Source organism: Engystomops pustulosus, chromosome 1 (genome assembly GCF_040894005.1).
Source record: "Engystomops pustulosus chromosome 1, aEngPut4.maternal, whole genome shotgun sequence".
Taxonomy (NCBI): Eukaryota; Metazoa; Chordata; class Amphibia; order Anura; family Leptodactylidae; genus Engystomops; species Engystomops pustulosus.
The window spans coordinates 271,659,509-271,674,242 of NC_092411.1; the positions used below are offsets into that span (position 1 = coordinate 271,659,509).

At 44.6% G+C, this 14,734-nt stretch overlaps 1 protein-coding gene across 1 annotated transcript in view; it reads right to left on the bottom strand.

The window, feature by feature from the left end:
* Window positions 1-1,518: 1,518 nt before the first annotated feature.
* Window positions 1,519-14,734, bottom strand: part of CFAP99 (cilia and flagella associated protein 99) — a 60,458-nt gene continuing 47,242 nt past the window's right edge. The window contains exons 14-16 of the mRNA XM_072126194.1: window positions 12,822-13,027; window positions 5,755-5,920; window positions 1,519-2,065 (exon numbers count right to left, since the gene is read on the bottom strand). Of these exons, the coding sequence (XP_071982295.1) occupies window positions 1,913-2,065; window positions 5,755-5,920; window positions 12,822-13,027 (525 nt within the window). The 3' untranslated portion in view covers window positions 1,519-1,912. The remainder of the gene's footprint in view (window positions 2,066-5,754; window positions 5,921-12,821; window positions 13,028-14,734) is intronic.

Consider the following 14,734-nt stretch of genomic DNA (forward strand, 5'->3'; position numbering starts at 1 on the left):
GATTACCCTTGGTCAAAAAGCCCTGAGTCCATTGAATAAGACACCCACCAATCACATAGGAATGTCAAAGGCTTTTCCCATAATACTGTTCACCTTTAGGCCACAAATTTAAAATATACAAATAATGGTAACTGTCATAGACATAAATAATAGTGAAATAAGTCTAAAAATCTTAGAAGGTTCCACATCTATTATGACTCTTATATTGACTAAATGATGCGTCTTTAAGACACAGATGCAATTGACAGGCAGAGCGACGTGGTTTTCTGTGTCCGTGGTGGTTTTACAGTGTGGGCAGGTGTCAATACAGAACTGCCCTATGATGGTACAGTGACATGCCCATACTACCGAAATATAATTCACCCAGTCATTGTGCCTCTGCATGTACACAGACCAAGTTCACCTTCATGGATGACAATGTTCTAGATCATCGAGGTCCTATCATTTGGCAAAGGAGACTGAAGGACCTCAAATGGAGTGGCCTGGCTGCACGTTCTCCAATACAAAACTTTATATACTATATAAAACTAAATATAGGATCAGTTATGGGGTTGCCCTGTAGAGCTTCGTGACTCTGTACCCCAGAACCTTTATGACCTAAAGGCGGCTCATGAAAAATGGGCAGAATTAGTCACTTGTGAACAGCAGGGGGCGCTATCCGATCCGCTATTATTTAAAATAGAAAAAAAGAACAGCCTTCTATAATAATGTCCACCCTGTGTGACCACATGTCAATAAAATACAGGCCGCCCCAGAGCTGAGCCGAATATTTGTCACCTTCATCCCAGCTCTTCTCACATCTAGGGTATAAAACCAATACACACTGTGTACAGATAAGTGCGAGCGCGCCAAAGGTATTAGGGCAGGAATCGGCTGCGGTGCATCTGTCTGTACACAGTACCTGACACATATAATCGAGGATTATTGCTGAGAGCTCTGGTGACATATTCTTATATCAGGGTTACGGCCCAGGAGCTGGAAGAGGACATAAAGCATCAGGAATTGGATGCAATGTTATCACAGTAGATAGAAGGACGGTGTCCGGCTCTAAGCCTGGCAGACGTGCGCCATTTCTCATAATATTTCGCTTTCATTCTCACTCAGGCACAGCTTTCTCCATTGACATTTTGGGACTTTGGAGAAACTTATGTTGGAAGAGGAAAATCAGTGTCCTTCATCCTGGTGGTAGATGTCCTTTAATCATAAAAAAATGGGTTGGAGTCCTTCTGTTCTTCAGACTGATGTAGATCGGGGGGGGGGGGGGGGGGGTCCTAGGCTACAATGATCAGCTGTAACACTTATCAAATGTGCCTGTAATGAAGCTTTAGTGTTAATATTGATTCTTATGACAACCCAACATTTTTAAAATCCAATTGTCATAGAGACCAAAAAAGTTCTGGGATTACAATGATAAAATATACAGTTCCGACTTACATACAAATTCAACTTAAGAACAAACCTACAGACCCTATCTTGTATGTAACCCGGGGACTGTCTGTACTCGTATTCAGTGGCGGGACTGTCCCCAGAACCAGTACTGCTGACATCTAGCTCATTTATTGTTTAGTACCGACCTCCCTGGATTTACATTTTACTCCCATTTTACTTCTGGTTGTCAGCCAGAGCCCTGACAGCTTAGCATAACTCCTATCAGGACACTTTTATTTTAGTTTTTCCATTACAGCACATAGGAGCGGAGATTACACTGCAGTAACAATCTGATACAACAGTAATTCTTATGGAGTTCTACTAAAGGACATGATATAGGAGGTGTCCAAAGGAAAAACGGCATCGCTTGAAAACTCAGCAGAAGAATATTTTATGTATTTGTTTGTCTTTGGTGTTTTGGATCATCTTTTTATTTATTACTGTGTCTCGCTGCAGCTACATAATGTCCCCTGGTGTGAAGAGTTTATGATGGTATCACACAGCCCCCGCTTCTGGCGGCCTGATAAGCGGCCATCCTGTGAGCGCTCTCTCCGGACACCACCCCGTACTGGAGTAGCTGTGCCTGGCGCTCCCGGCTCTCTTCTAGTTCCTTCCAGTGTTTCTCTTCGTAAGAATTCTGCAAAAAAAAAAGTGTTTTTTTTTTAATTTTTTTTTTTTTAAATAAAGATTTACTGGAAAGCTCCTTTAATTATTCAGTAATAAACTTTACAGAAATGAAGGCTCGGGGGCTGGACCTTAACACAGAGACATCTATGGGGCCCACTAATTGGCTGCAGTGTGTCCCTTTAAGTTATTACATTTTCCAGTTTTTACCTGCTAGAAGATCTCTGCAGTCATTCCTTGTTTATTGTTGCAGTACTGCGTTGAAGTAGCCCCGAAAAAAGGCACATACGAGCGCACTAAATTCAGAGCCCCTATTACTACCCCTGATGTAATGGGGGAGATTCATTGGGGGTTATTTATCATTAGACGGCTCCTTGGGACAGTTTTATGTCTATTTTTGGACCGCTGCCTCCCATCAGATTCATTAAAGTGGCTTTGGCCCTTTAATAAATGTTTTTATGATCTATTTTCTGAGATTTTTTTTTCAAAAAGTCCCCGAAAAAGTCTCAAAATGCATAAAAAGTCTCAGCACATAGACCGACAGGGGACTGGAGTAACTATGAGACTTAAAGGAAACCTACCACTTGTAGTGGCAGGTTTCCGATGGCAATACCGAGCACCAGCTTATTTTAGTTAGTGTTTTAAACCGCGGCATCACGGTTTAAAACACTTTTTAAACGTTGTAGCCGGCGCAGGCAGGTACGCGCTCGGCGCTTACCGTGCACGCGGCTACATAGGAAGTGAATGAGAGCCGCGTGCACGGTAAGCGCCGAGCGCGTAACTGCCTGCGCCGGCTATAAAGTTTAAAAAGTGTTTTAAACCGCGATACCGCGGTTTAAAACACTAACTAAAATAAGCTCCGGCACCAGCTCACCCTGAGCTGGTGCTCGGTATTGCCATCGGAAACCTGCCACTTCAAGTGGTAGGTTTCCTTTAACCCTTTCACGACCCGTGACGTAATAGCACGTCACGGGTCGGCCGCGGGTGCATGGAGAGGGCTCACGCGCTGAGCCCTCTCCATAGCCGGTAAGTCTTTGCTGCATATTGCTAGCACCGATCGCGGGTGTTTTCACCTTGATCGCCGCCGGCAATGCTGCCGGCGGCTTCAAAAGGATGGCGGCGCGTGGGCGCCGCCATCTTTTCGAGGATCGCCGCTCCCCGTGACGTCATCGGGGAGCGGCGATCCGTCGCCATGGTAACCTCGGGTCTCGCGAAGACCCGAGGCTACTTCAGGTTAACCCATGCATTACAATGTGCTATCAGCACATTGTAATGTATGAGTAGTAAAATCCCCATATACTGCCATACTGTAGTATGGCAGTATATGATAGGATCGTGCAGACCCCCTAGTGTTAAAGTACCCTAGGGAGTCTGAAAAGTACTAAAAATAAAAATAAAAAAAAGTTAAACAAAAAAAAAATTATAATAAATACCCTAAAACTCAAATCACCCCCCTTTCCCTAGAACTGATATAAATATAAATAAACAGTAAAAATCATAAACACATCAGGTATCGCCGCGTCCGAAAATGCCCGATATATCAAAATATGATAACTGTTTTTCACTGCGTTTAATCCCGTAACGGAAAATCGCGCCCAAAGTCGAAAATGGCACTTTTTTTGTCATTTAAAAAAATTAAAAAATTCTATAAAAAGTGATCACAAGGTCGAACAGTCCTAAAATTGATAACATTGTAAATGTCATCAAAATCCGCAAAAAACGACACCACCCACAGCTCTGTACACCAAAGTATAAAAAAGTTATTAGCGCCAGAAGATGGCAAAATCCCCCAAAAAATTTTTGTACAGGAGGTTTTAATTTTTTTAAATGTATGAAAACATTATAAAACCTATACAAATTTGGTATCCCCGTAATCGTACCGACCCAAAGAATAAAGTAGACATGTCATTTGGGGCGCACAGTGAAATCCGTAAGATCCAAGCCCACAAGAAGGCGGCACAAATGCGTTTTTTTACCAATTTCACTGCATTTGGAATTTTTTTCCCGCTTCCTAGTACACGGCATGGAATATTCAATACCATCTCTATAAAGTGCAATTTGTTACGCAGAAAATAAGCCGTCACACAGCTCTGTACATGGAAAAATAAAAAAGTTATGGATTTTTGATCATGGGGAGTAAAAAATGAAAATGAAAAAACAAAAAAGGGCCAGGTCCTGAAAGGGTTAATGGGGCAGATTTACTTACCCGGTCCATTCACAATCCAGCGGCGCGTTCACTGCGGAGGATTCACTAAGGTAGTTCCCCCGATGTCCACTAGGTGTCGCTGCTGCGCTGAAGTCCGTCGGAGTGCACTGAAGTTCACTGTCCTCCGCTGGGTGCAGGTAAGCGCGTGTCAAGCGACACTTTTTTTTTTAAATGCGGCGTTTTCTGAATCCGTCGGGTTTTCGTTCGGCCACGCCCCCCGATTTCCGTTGCGTGCATGCCGATCGCGCGCAACAAAATCCCGGTGCAAATTCAGTGAAAATCCGCGCAAATCGGAAATATTCGGGTAACCCGTCAGAAAAACGTGATTCGGGCGTAAATGACCCCCTTTATGAGACTTTTTGCAAACGTCTCAAGAATCTGGCTTTGCGCGGTGTTGTACTAGTAGTAGTTCTATGTTTACTATTATTATTGTTTTTTAGATTGTTCTATTGGTTTTACTTTATACTATCTTAATAAATTGGGCATTATATGTGCCGTCATTTTTAATCGCGGCGGTGAAGAGTAAATTCTTTTCCTACACTGCCTTTAAAAACGAAGTTACTCTTCCCCTCGGGCTAATTGTGCATCTCTTATCTACGGAAGCATCCCTGCCGGTAAGGACTCGGCAGCACCCGACACGTACTTTTTCTTTTTCTCTATAGAGTTCTATGTTTAGGCCAGATTAATGAAGAGGTGTATATAGTCCTGTGAGACTTTTTAGCAGTGAAAAGTCTCAAAAACCCTCAATTCTAATACTCTGAGACTTTTTTACACTAAAAAAGCCCAAGAAAACCAATGATAAATAACCCATTTTGTGGGGGGGAGTGGGGTGGTCAGACATGGGTGTGAACTCCCGGCCCGCCAAATTTACTATAGTCTGCAAAAACCGGCAGAGAATATAACAGAACAATTCTAACTGTTGAGACCTGGTGGAGATTGCGCCCGTATTTACTAAGAGGCCGGAGCCAACGGGGGAAGTTTTAAGACCGGTGTTTAAAACGCCAATCTTAATGAATCCCCCCCAATGTGCGGTGTGAGACACTGAAGGGGTTAACTGTGGATGGGCGGTATGTTTCACCTAGATTTTGCTATTATGCTATTAGTGCTGAGGTTTGTGTCCAGCACCTTGGACACAGGTGGTGGGAACAGCCCAATCAGCCTAATAAAACCGCTCAGCAGAGCTGGAAGTGTTGTCTCTCTGGAAGGAGGCTGGAGAGCATGCAGCCTTGACCTTTGTGCCTGGAGCAGCAAAAGTGTTTTTGTTAGTGGTGAGTCAGAGAACCATTGTTTAGTTAGCACCCTGACGGGTAGGATATTATTTTGTTTTGATGCCTGAATGTGAAGGCTGTTTTATTTTGTTCCTGCTGAAATAAACACAGGCGAGACCTGTTTTGAACTGTACTTTGGTGTCACTGTCGTGAACTGCATCACAGCACCCCGCTACCACGGTCTCTACTGGGCCAAATCTCCCACAGCGGTCACACACCACAACTTACCTTAGAAGATTTGAGTGCATTACGGTGGGGGGTCAGCTTTAAGGCCTCGGCCTGTCTCTTGCGCTCGGTCACTTTCTCCTCTAGTTTCCTCTGCAGTTCGGTGACGCGTTCGTTGTTGGCTACCGCAGCTTTTCCGAGCTGAGATTTCGCTTTTTTCTCTTCCAGCCTGTCAAAAAGACAAATGAAATAAAACAAAGTTCTATAAAAAAAAACAAAAACCTAAGAAAAGTGTATTTTTCTTCCCATAATAAAGCCGGGTGCTGTAATCAGGTGAGGGCTCACACTTTGGGCCGTCACGCGGTGATTCATTGTCACACTCAGTGCCGGGTTTACCCTGACGCTGCAGCTTTGTGTTGAGGCGGCAGCTGAAGTGGAAAATTACATCGACTGAGAAAGTGATCGCTTCCAGAGAACAAGATTCCCAGCCCCTGCCTCTAGCAAGCTGGGAGGTATCTGCACATTCCAGAATTGGGGGTTTTTTTGTTTTGTTTTTGGAGGGCAAAATTCTGAAGGCCTCACAGATCACTTACCTTATATACTCGAGTATAAGCCTAGTTTTTCAGCACAAAAAATGTGCTGCAAAACCCAAACTCGGCTTATACTTGAGTCAAAAAAATAAATATATCTAAACTCACCTTTCCGGCGACCCCTGTATATCTTCTGTGCGATCTGTCCGGCAGTGGCGGCAGGCTATATACACTGGGGCAGGGTCTGGCAGGCTATATACACTGGGGCAGGGTGTGGCAGGCTATATACACTGGGGCAGGGTGTGGCAGGCTATATACACTGGGGCAGGGTCTGGCAGGCTATATACACTGGGGCAGGGGCTGGCTGGCTATATACACTGGGGCAGGGTGTGGCAGGCTATATACACTGGGGCAGGGTCTGGCAGGCTATATACACTGGGGCAGGGTCTGGCAGGCTATATACACTGGGGCAGGGTGTGGCAGGCTATATACACTGGGGTGGCTGTGACCAATGCATTTCCCACCCTCGGCTTATACTCGAGTCAATAGGTTTTCCCAGTATTTTGTGGTAAAATTAGGGGCCTCGGCTTATACTCGGGTCGGCTTATACTCGAGTATATACGGTAATAATTCAGGACCAAGTGCCTGTTCTTTAGATATGTGATAATATGCCTACAAAAGGCACAAAGCCCAGGGTGAATCTAAATTCTCGCCTGCCTGGGGTGAGCTATAGAATAGCAGATAATAGATAGATAGGAGATAGGGCTTGAAAAAGGCTGGGATACAGCTGAAACGTTGCAAGAGGTGAAATAAACACCACTTTATTTCCACTAATTGGAGTGCTGCCGTCTTTCTACTTTTTGGATATCTTTGGACTCTGTATGGTGAGAGTGTAGGATAGCACCCATCACAACTTTTTCTAAGGACTGTGCTGCTAATTTCTATATTTCTAATTTTTATAGGAGATAGATAGATAGATATGCAACATCCCCCACCGGGGCCTAGGCTTTTCTTGGGGCCTGGAGGCAGCCAGGGCCCAGAATACAGGAGTGGCTGGCGGTTGCGGCCTAGGCACGCTGATGTCACGATGCTTGTTATGGGGACCGGAGGGCTGTCCTACAGCCTGGCAAGTCTCCAGCGGGTGGTGAGTGCAAGAAATGATATAGAGGGAGAGGCTGATGGACTGGTTCTCCCTGTGGCAACTCTTAGAGTCTGTAGTCTGAGTCCCTGGAGGATAGATGGGGCGCCCTTGATGGTGATACAGCCGTAGCAGCGACCAGACGGAGGCAATGTTGTGCATAAAAGTAACTTACAGTTCTTTATTCGAACCAACAGCAGCAACAGGCCAAACGATTCTGTACAAAGGCAGATTACTGGAGTGATCTTGGAGAGGGAACCTCAGGAGTTGGGTCACCAGCCTGGATGCAGGGGCAGGCTGGGATGTAGCTGTGTCCAATTCTGGAAGCTGCAGCTTTGTCCTGGGTCTTCTGTGTGAGCTCACTAGAGGTGTAAGGCACACGCTGACTCTGTCACTCAGTGTATAGTTGATATGCTGAGGCCTAGGAGCCCTGTAGTAAGAGCTTGTGCTCTAAGAGGTGTCTGCTCTCTAGAAGAGCTGGGTTCCAAGAGCTTCATGTGGTGAGAGCTGGGCCTGAAGAGAGCTAACCCCTCCCCTGACTAAGGGTTTTGTTCATCCCTGGTCAGGTGATCTCACTCTCCAATCACACTCCACTTACAATAGTGGAACATCATTGGATGATAAACTTTAAACAGTCTTAACCCTTGCCTGTCCAGGCAGTATCTACCGCTGCATATTACCTCTGTATGTACTGTATGGTACAAGGGGCTTATTCGCAACTACTCCTCTGCCATGCGCATTGGCAGGGACGTTGCAGATACATACATACATAATAAATGATAGCCATGACTCTGGCCTCTTAGTTTCTGGTCGTAGTTTTCCTGCTGCCTGTTCACTATGGGAGTGCCAGAAGTTGCCATGCACAGCGCTTGACTTTCTCTGGACTCTCATGGAAAGTACTGAATAGAGTAGCAGGACACATGCTTGACTTGTAGCTGCATTCATTAGTGAGAACAGGACCCCCATTCCTGTGATTGATGGGGGACCCGATGTCCGTACCCCCTGGCAAACTGATTTATATCCCCTCTCCTGAACATAGAGGATAACAATAAAACATGGCACATCTCCTTAAATCTTGGCCCGCTTATAGAGAGTGATAATTAAAGAAAATTAGAGCGACGTAGAACAGGCTCTGGCCCGGTCCTCTATTTTGCTTCTTTTCCGTCCGATGTCGCCCGCGATTTACCTCTGTGGAAAATGGAGCCTCTTGCAGCTGCGATATGTAAATACGTTTCTTCTCCAGCTTGAACTGTATTTATTAGTGCAGCTGTACCGCGTCTGCATGTAAATTAGCTGTCTAGAAAATGAGCTAATTATGCTGCCACTGGTAGATAAATCAGGTAATGGGGTGATTTTTATGGGGAATTTTTAAATTAGCTGCTTTTTTTTTTATAAAAAACCTTTTAAGATAAGTAATGCGCTTGGCAATTTAACACCTGAAGATTCGGGTCACTGGCGGCTCCTGGCGTGTGCGGGGTAATTACATACCTTTAATTATTGCTCCGCGTTAAATAAAACATGAACTAAGTAAATAATCAACAAACACTGAATAATACGGAACATACATATGTAACGCTTTATGGATCTGGAGGGGTATGTAGTCGATACAGCGTATGGCTGTGAGCATACTGATAACCGCATCACTTATATCATAGTTGGTTTCCTCATTAAAGGGGTTTTCCCATGAATACAAGTTAGGGCCTATCCACGTGATCGGGCCTATCTTGCTGATCACTGGAGGTCTCAGTGCTGAGACCCCCGAAGATCACCAAAACAAGGGGTCTGAACGCTCGGTGATCTACGTCAGCCTTGTGCGGCCGTCTGCTCCATTCATCTCATGGAGCGATTGACAGAGGCCCTGTGGACTTGTATTGACAGAGGACTTGTATTTGTGGGAAAACCCCTTTAAGATCCAATCTACTGATGTTTTTCAAGCCACACATATATAACCTCAAAGTGAATCTCATCATATATTTTTTTGTTCTTGCTTGATATACTGATTAATTTCCAAATCTATCTTTATAGTGGTCGGAGCACTATGTTTCTGATATCCGTAATTGATAAAGATAAGATGCTAACATTTTGGCTTCCTGCACTTGCCACTAGAGGGAGCATCAGAGCTTACTGCATACTGTCTCATTGGACATACAGTAAGCTCCTGTACGCCCTCACCACTAAAACTTCTAAGACTATTAGACAGGGTGCAGCTACAGTAGACACAACTTGGTCACCTGCACAAAACATATTTACAAGGATAGGACATCAATATCAGTCTGTATCTGTCACCCAGCACCTATCGATCATTTGTTTGCATATGACTCTACTACCCAGAAACAGAGAATGGAGCAGTCACAGCTCTTGTCTCTGTGTAGTGGGTATATCTGGTTACTGCAACTCCCATTCAAGTGCATAGAAATCGAGCTGCAGTTACCAGACTTTGCCACTACAGCTAGAATGGAGCTGTGTTTCATCCATGTGTTACATCCAGCCCTAGTGGCAGCCATAATAAGCTGCCACCAATCTGATCCTTATGGCAATTGATAAGGATAGATCATCACTATCAAAAACCTGAAAACGCCCCTTGAAGGGGTCAGTCACTTTACGCAAATAATTGATATTGTTTGTGTTATGAAAAGTAATACAATTTTCTAATTTACTTCATGTATCAATTCTTTGCTGTTTTCTAGATTTCTGCTATCTGTGATTCAACAGGAAGTATAATTGTTTAATCCTGCTAGTAAGGCGGCTTGTTATATCCCTTATCATGTAATATTACACAGGTGCACGGCTCGTTATATCTCTGGTCATGTGATGTCACACAGGTGCATGGCTCGTTATATCCCTGGTCATGTGAGGTCACACAGGTGCACGGCTCGTTATATCTCTGGTCATGTGATGTCACACAGGTGCATGGCTCGTTATATCCCTGGTCATGTGAGGTCACACAGGTGCACGGCTCGTTATATCTCTGGTCATGTGATGTCACACAGGTGCATGGCTCGTTATATCCCTGGTCATGTGATGTCACACAGGTGCACGGCTAGTTACATCTCTGGTCATGTGATGTCACACAGGTGCATGGCTTGTTATATCCCTGGTCATGTGATGTCATACAGGTGCACGGCTCGTTATATCCCTGGTCATGTGATGTCACACAGGTGCACGGCTAGTTATATCTCTGGTCATGTGATGTCACACAAGTGCACGGCTTGTTATATCCCTGGTCATGTGATCTCACACAGGTGCACGGCTTGTTATATCTCTGGTCATGTGATGTCACACAGGTGCATGGCTTGTTATATCCCTGGTCATGTGATGTCACACAGGTGCACGGCTCGTTATATCCCTGGTCATGTGATGTCACACAGGTGCACGGCTAGTTATATCTCTGGTCATGTGATGTCACACAGGTGCATGGCTTGTTATATCCCTGGTCATGTGATGTCACACAAGTGCACGGTTTGTTATATCCCTGGTCATGTGATGTCACACAGGTGCACGGCTCGTTATATCTCTGGTCATGTGATGTCACACAGGTGCACGGCTCGTTATATCCCTGGTCATGTGATGTCACACAGGTGCACGGCTTGTTATATCCCTGGTCATGTGATGGCACACAGGTGCACGGCTCGTTATATCCCTGGTCATGTGATGTCACACAGGTGCACAGCTAGTTATATCTCTGGTCATGTGATGTCACACAGGTGCATGGCTTGTTATATCCCTGGTCATGTGATGTCATACAGGTGCACGGCTCGTTATATCCCTGGTCATGTGATGTCACACAGGTGCACGGCTAGTTATATCTCTGGTCATGTGATGTCTTGTTATATCCCGGGCACCTGTGGTTTATATTCACAGAAAGTAACTGATGTCACTTCCCGTAGAATGACAGCAAGCAGAGATCTAGAAAACCATGAAGAATTGATACAGAAAGTAACAAACTATATCAAATATTTTCAACCCCTTTAAATATGACAGCTTAGCAGCTACAGCTGAGTAAGTGGCCATTAAGGTAAGTTGCCAGCCACATCTTTATACTGGTCGGAGCCACTATTTGTCTCGGTGAAGGCTTCTACTTAGTCATCGGCAGCAGTTGAGCGGATGATTAGCATTTCTGCGATCCTCTTGTGTCCGGGGAGATGTGTAGGACAATGAGGCGCCGGCTGGTGAATGACTCTCGCCGCTGATCTCCCAGCACACGGAGGAGGGATATTTTAGAAATAATCCTAAAGTCCATTTCTCATATGAATGATGTCTGTCTTACTCATATAGCAGGATTATCAGGGAAGTAACATGTAAGTATCAGTAAGAGCAGAACATCGGGGCGAGGACTGGGCCCGTGTACTGCCCGACCCAGACCATTCTCTGCTATGAATATGGAATTATCTAGTCCTCAACCCCCAGTATAAGGGCAGATGGAAGGATTTGCAAATTCACTGTAGAAAACCCTAGAATGAATGTGATTTCGTAGATACTGCGCACCCAGAACCTGTGGGTTTAACAAATCGCAGAAGAATCCAGGCCAATATCTGCAGCAAATTTGTGTGTGTTACATGTACTGCAGCCTCCCCAGATTTACCTGCAGAGGGGTGTGAACTACTCCGCACCTCTATACAGGTAGCCTATGCACGAGGAGACTATTTTGGGAGAAATCTCTGTGTATCTGTATGGCATATTAAGTAACATAGGTGGGGGGTTCAGGTCAGGATTTAAACTAAACTCACTAACTGATGGAGCGGCAGGTGGTAGCACCATTCAGTAGTATGGCAGTGTTGGAAATTTCTCAGCACAGCAATGGAGTTATCTCTGGCACTCCCATTCACCATATATGATAACTGAGCGATGTGCTTGGCAATTTCCGATGCTTCCATTGTATTGAACGGAGCAGCAGGAAACATGTTCAACATGCTGTTCTATCAACTAGTGAGAAAGAGAGCTGTTGTACCATCACTGATCACATTGCTCATAGACTGTAAGCTCTCGTGATCAGGGTCCTCACTCCTAATGACTGTTTGTACTCTGTAATGTAATATTATATTTGTATATGTCCCCTATGATTCGTAAAGTGAGGCTGAATTTGATGGTGCTAAATAAATAAAGATTAGCATTATTCTCTATCCTGTGGATAGGGGATAATAACCAAACTTACTACTACCCCTTCAATTCCTGACCATCCAGGTCTGCAAAGAGTTAGTATGTTCTCTCTGTGTTTGTGTGGGTTTCCTCCGGGTCCTCCGGTTTCCTCTCACACTCCAAAACATACTGGTAGGTTGATTAGATTGTGAGCCCCATGGGGGACAGGGACTGATGTGACAAGCTCTGTACAGCGCTGCGGAATATGTTGGCGCTATATGAATTATTATTATTGACCAGTAGATGGAGAAAGACATTGGGATTGGAGGAGATGCTTCTTTATCAGTGCCATAGACTATGTGAGAGCAGTAGAGGATGTCACTGACCTTAGCAGAGACGCTTTGCTTTGGGCTGTTCTATGTAGAGAGATCTGTTCCAGAGTATCCAGAAGAAGCTGCTGTTTTGATTGCTTTTCCTCGAGGATCTGATCTCTCTTTTCCTCCTCGGCTTTTCTCTCAGCTTCCTTTAGTAAAGCTAGACGCTCCCGGAGCTCCACTATGGACATTTCACAGTTCAGCCCATGTCCGGCAGTCTGAGGAGTAACATGAGAGCAGTATATTAGTGCCCAGCGCAGCTTCATGTCCTTAAAGAGAACCCGTCATGCAAAATAACCCCCCTAAACTAAATATATTTTCATAAACTGCCATTAGAGAGCATTGCCTCTATCCCTTCATTGTCCCTCTACATGCCTGTAAACCTAAGCAATGAGGTCCTAAAGCTGTATGCAAATGACCTGTGAAATGTCCAATGAAGCATTAGCATATTCAAGCTGTCCACTCTATTCATGAGTGGGAGGTACAGCCACACCCCCAGTGCTTGACTGACAGCCTGTATAATGATGTGAGGCTGTATAATGATGTGCTTCCTGGTGCTGGTGGCCATGCCCCCTGCAGCCTGTGTGTGCATGTGTGTGTGTGTATAGGAGAGATACAGCAGCTCCAGGCAGCTCCAGGGTAACAGGGGTGACATCACTGCCTCTGACCATGTGACCAGCCTCATTTACATGATAAAGAATAGATGATATTACAATGAATAATGTATGAAATAACTAGATAAAGGCTGGGATGGGATCCTTGTGAGCTGCTCCAACAGGTAGAGGTGACAGGACTAGTGGCACAGACCTGATGACAGGTGTCCTTTAAGTATGTATTCCCCTTTCATAAAGTTATGGCATAGGATATCCCGTTACATTATGAAGGGTAAACCCAAGGATCCTGAGAATAAAGAGGATATATCACTATCTCACTTAGCAACCCCCTTCTTAGGATTGTTAGTGGTCCTAAAGGTGTTATATCCACCAGTCATGAAGTGATGGGATACGCTCTTGACATGGGACAGGGAAAACCTCCAATATCCACTATTTTGATGTACAGCTTTTCTCTGTACCCACATAGTACCCATTGTTATAGTTTTTCTGCCCTCCCACCCCTTTAAGGCCCCATTCACACGGTCATAATTGTGATCTGGCTGCACAAATTGCGGAACACATTTGGGTGTCAAAAGTCCCAAGATACCTTTTTTTTAAGAAACCAAAGAAAAAATGACACATCTGATACCTCAGCAAGTAATGAATTAGGGGGTCTACCTTTCAGGCTGTTTCAGGAATATTGCGGCCAAGAAGCCAAATTTAATCAGGGGCTTATGTTTCCAATGGGAAGGTGATCATGTAACATATCAAAAAAGACCAGAATTGTCTCAGAAAACAATTTAGATTTGTAAAATCTCTTGTAGTTATCAACAACGAAAGTAGCAAAAACAACCGGGAATGCTCCCTGTGATGCACAGCTATGCGTTGTGTGGTCCCTGGTGCCAAACACAGAGATGAAGGCACTGGATCCAATCGATTTCTGAGATAATTCTGGTCTTTGATTGCCCTTATTCCAATACCAGAAAAGACAGACCCCTCACCCATTACTTACTGGGGTGTCCCATATGACATTTTCTCTTTTGTTTCTGAAATAAAAGAACGTCCTGAGACTTATCACTCGTCCAGTAATAATAATCCCAATGTAATAAGCCTTGCCTAGATAATACCACCATTCGCTGTAGGAATCATATACTATACAGTACAAACATAGCAGGGACACACTATGCCTTAAATACCGCCATACAGTGCCCAAAAATGCTCAATACTACTAACATTCACTCCATAAATCATACACGTTACCATGCTAAAGTAACAGGGCCGCACTATGCCTAAATATTAAACACCATATAGCCCTCAAACAGCTCCAAACCC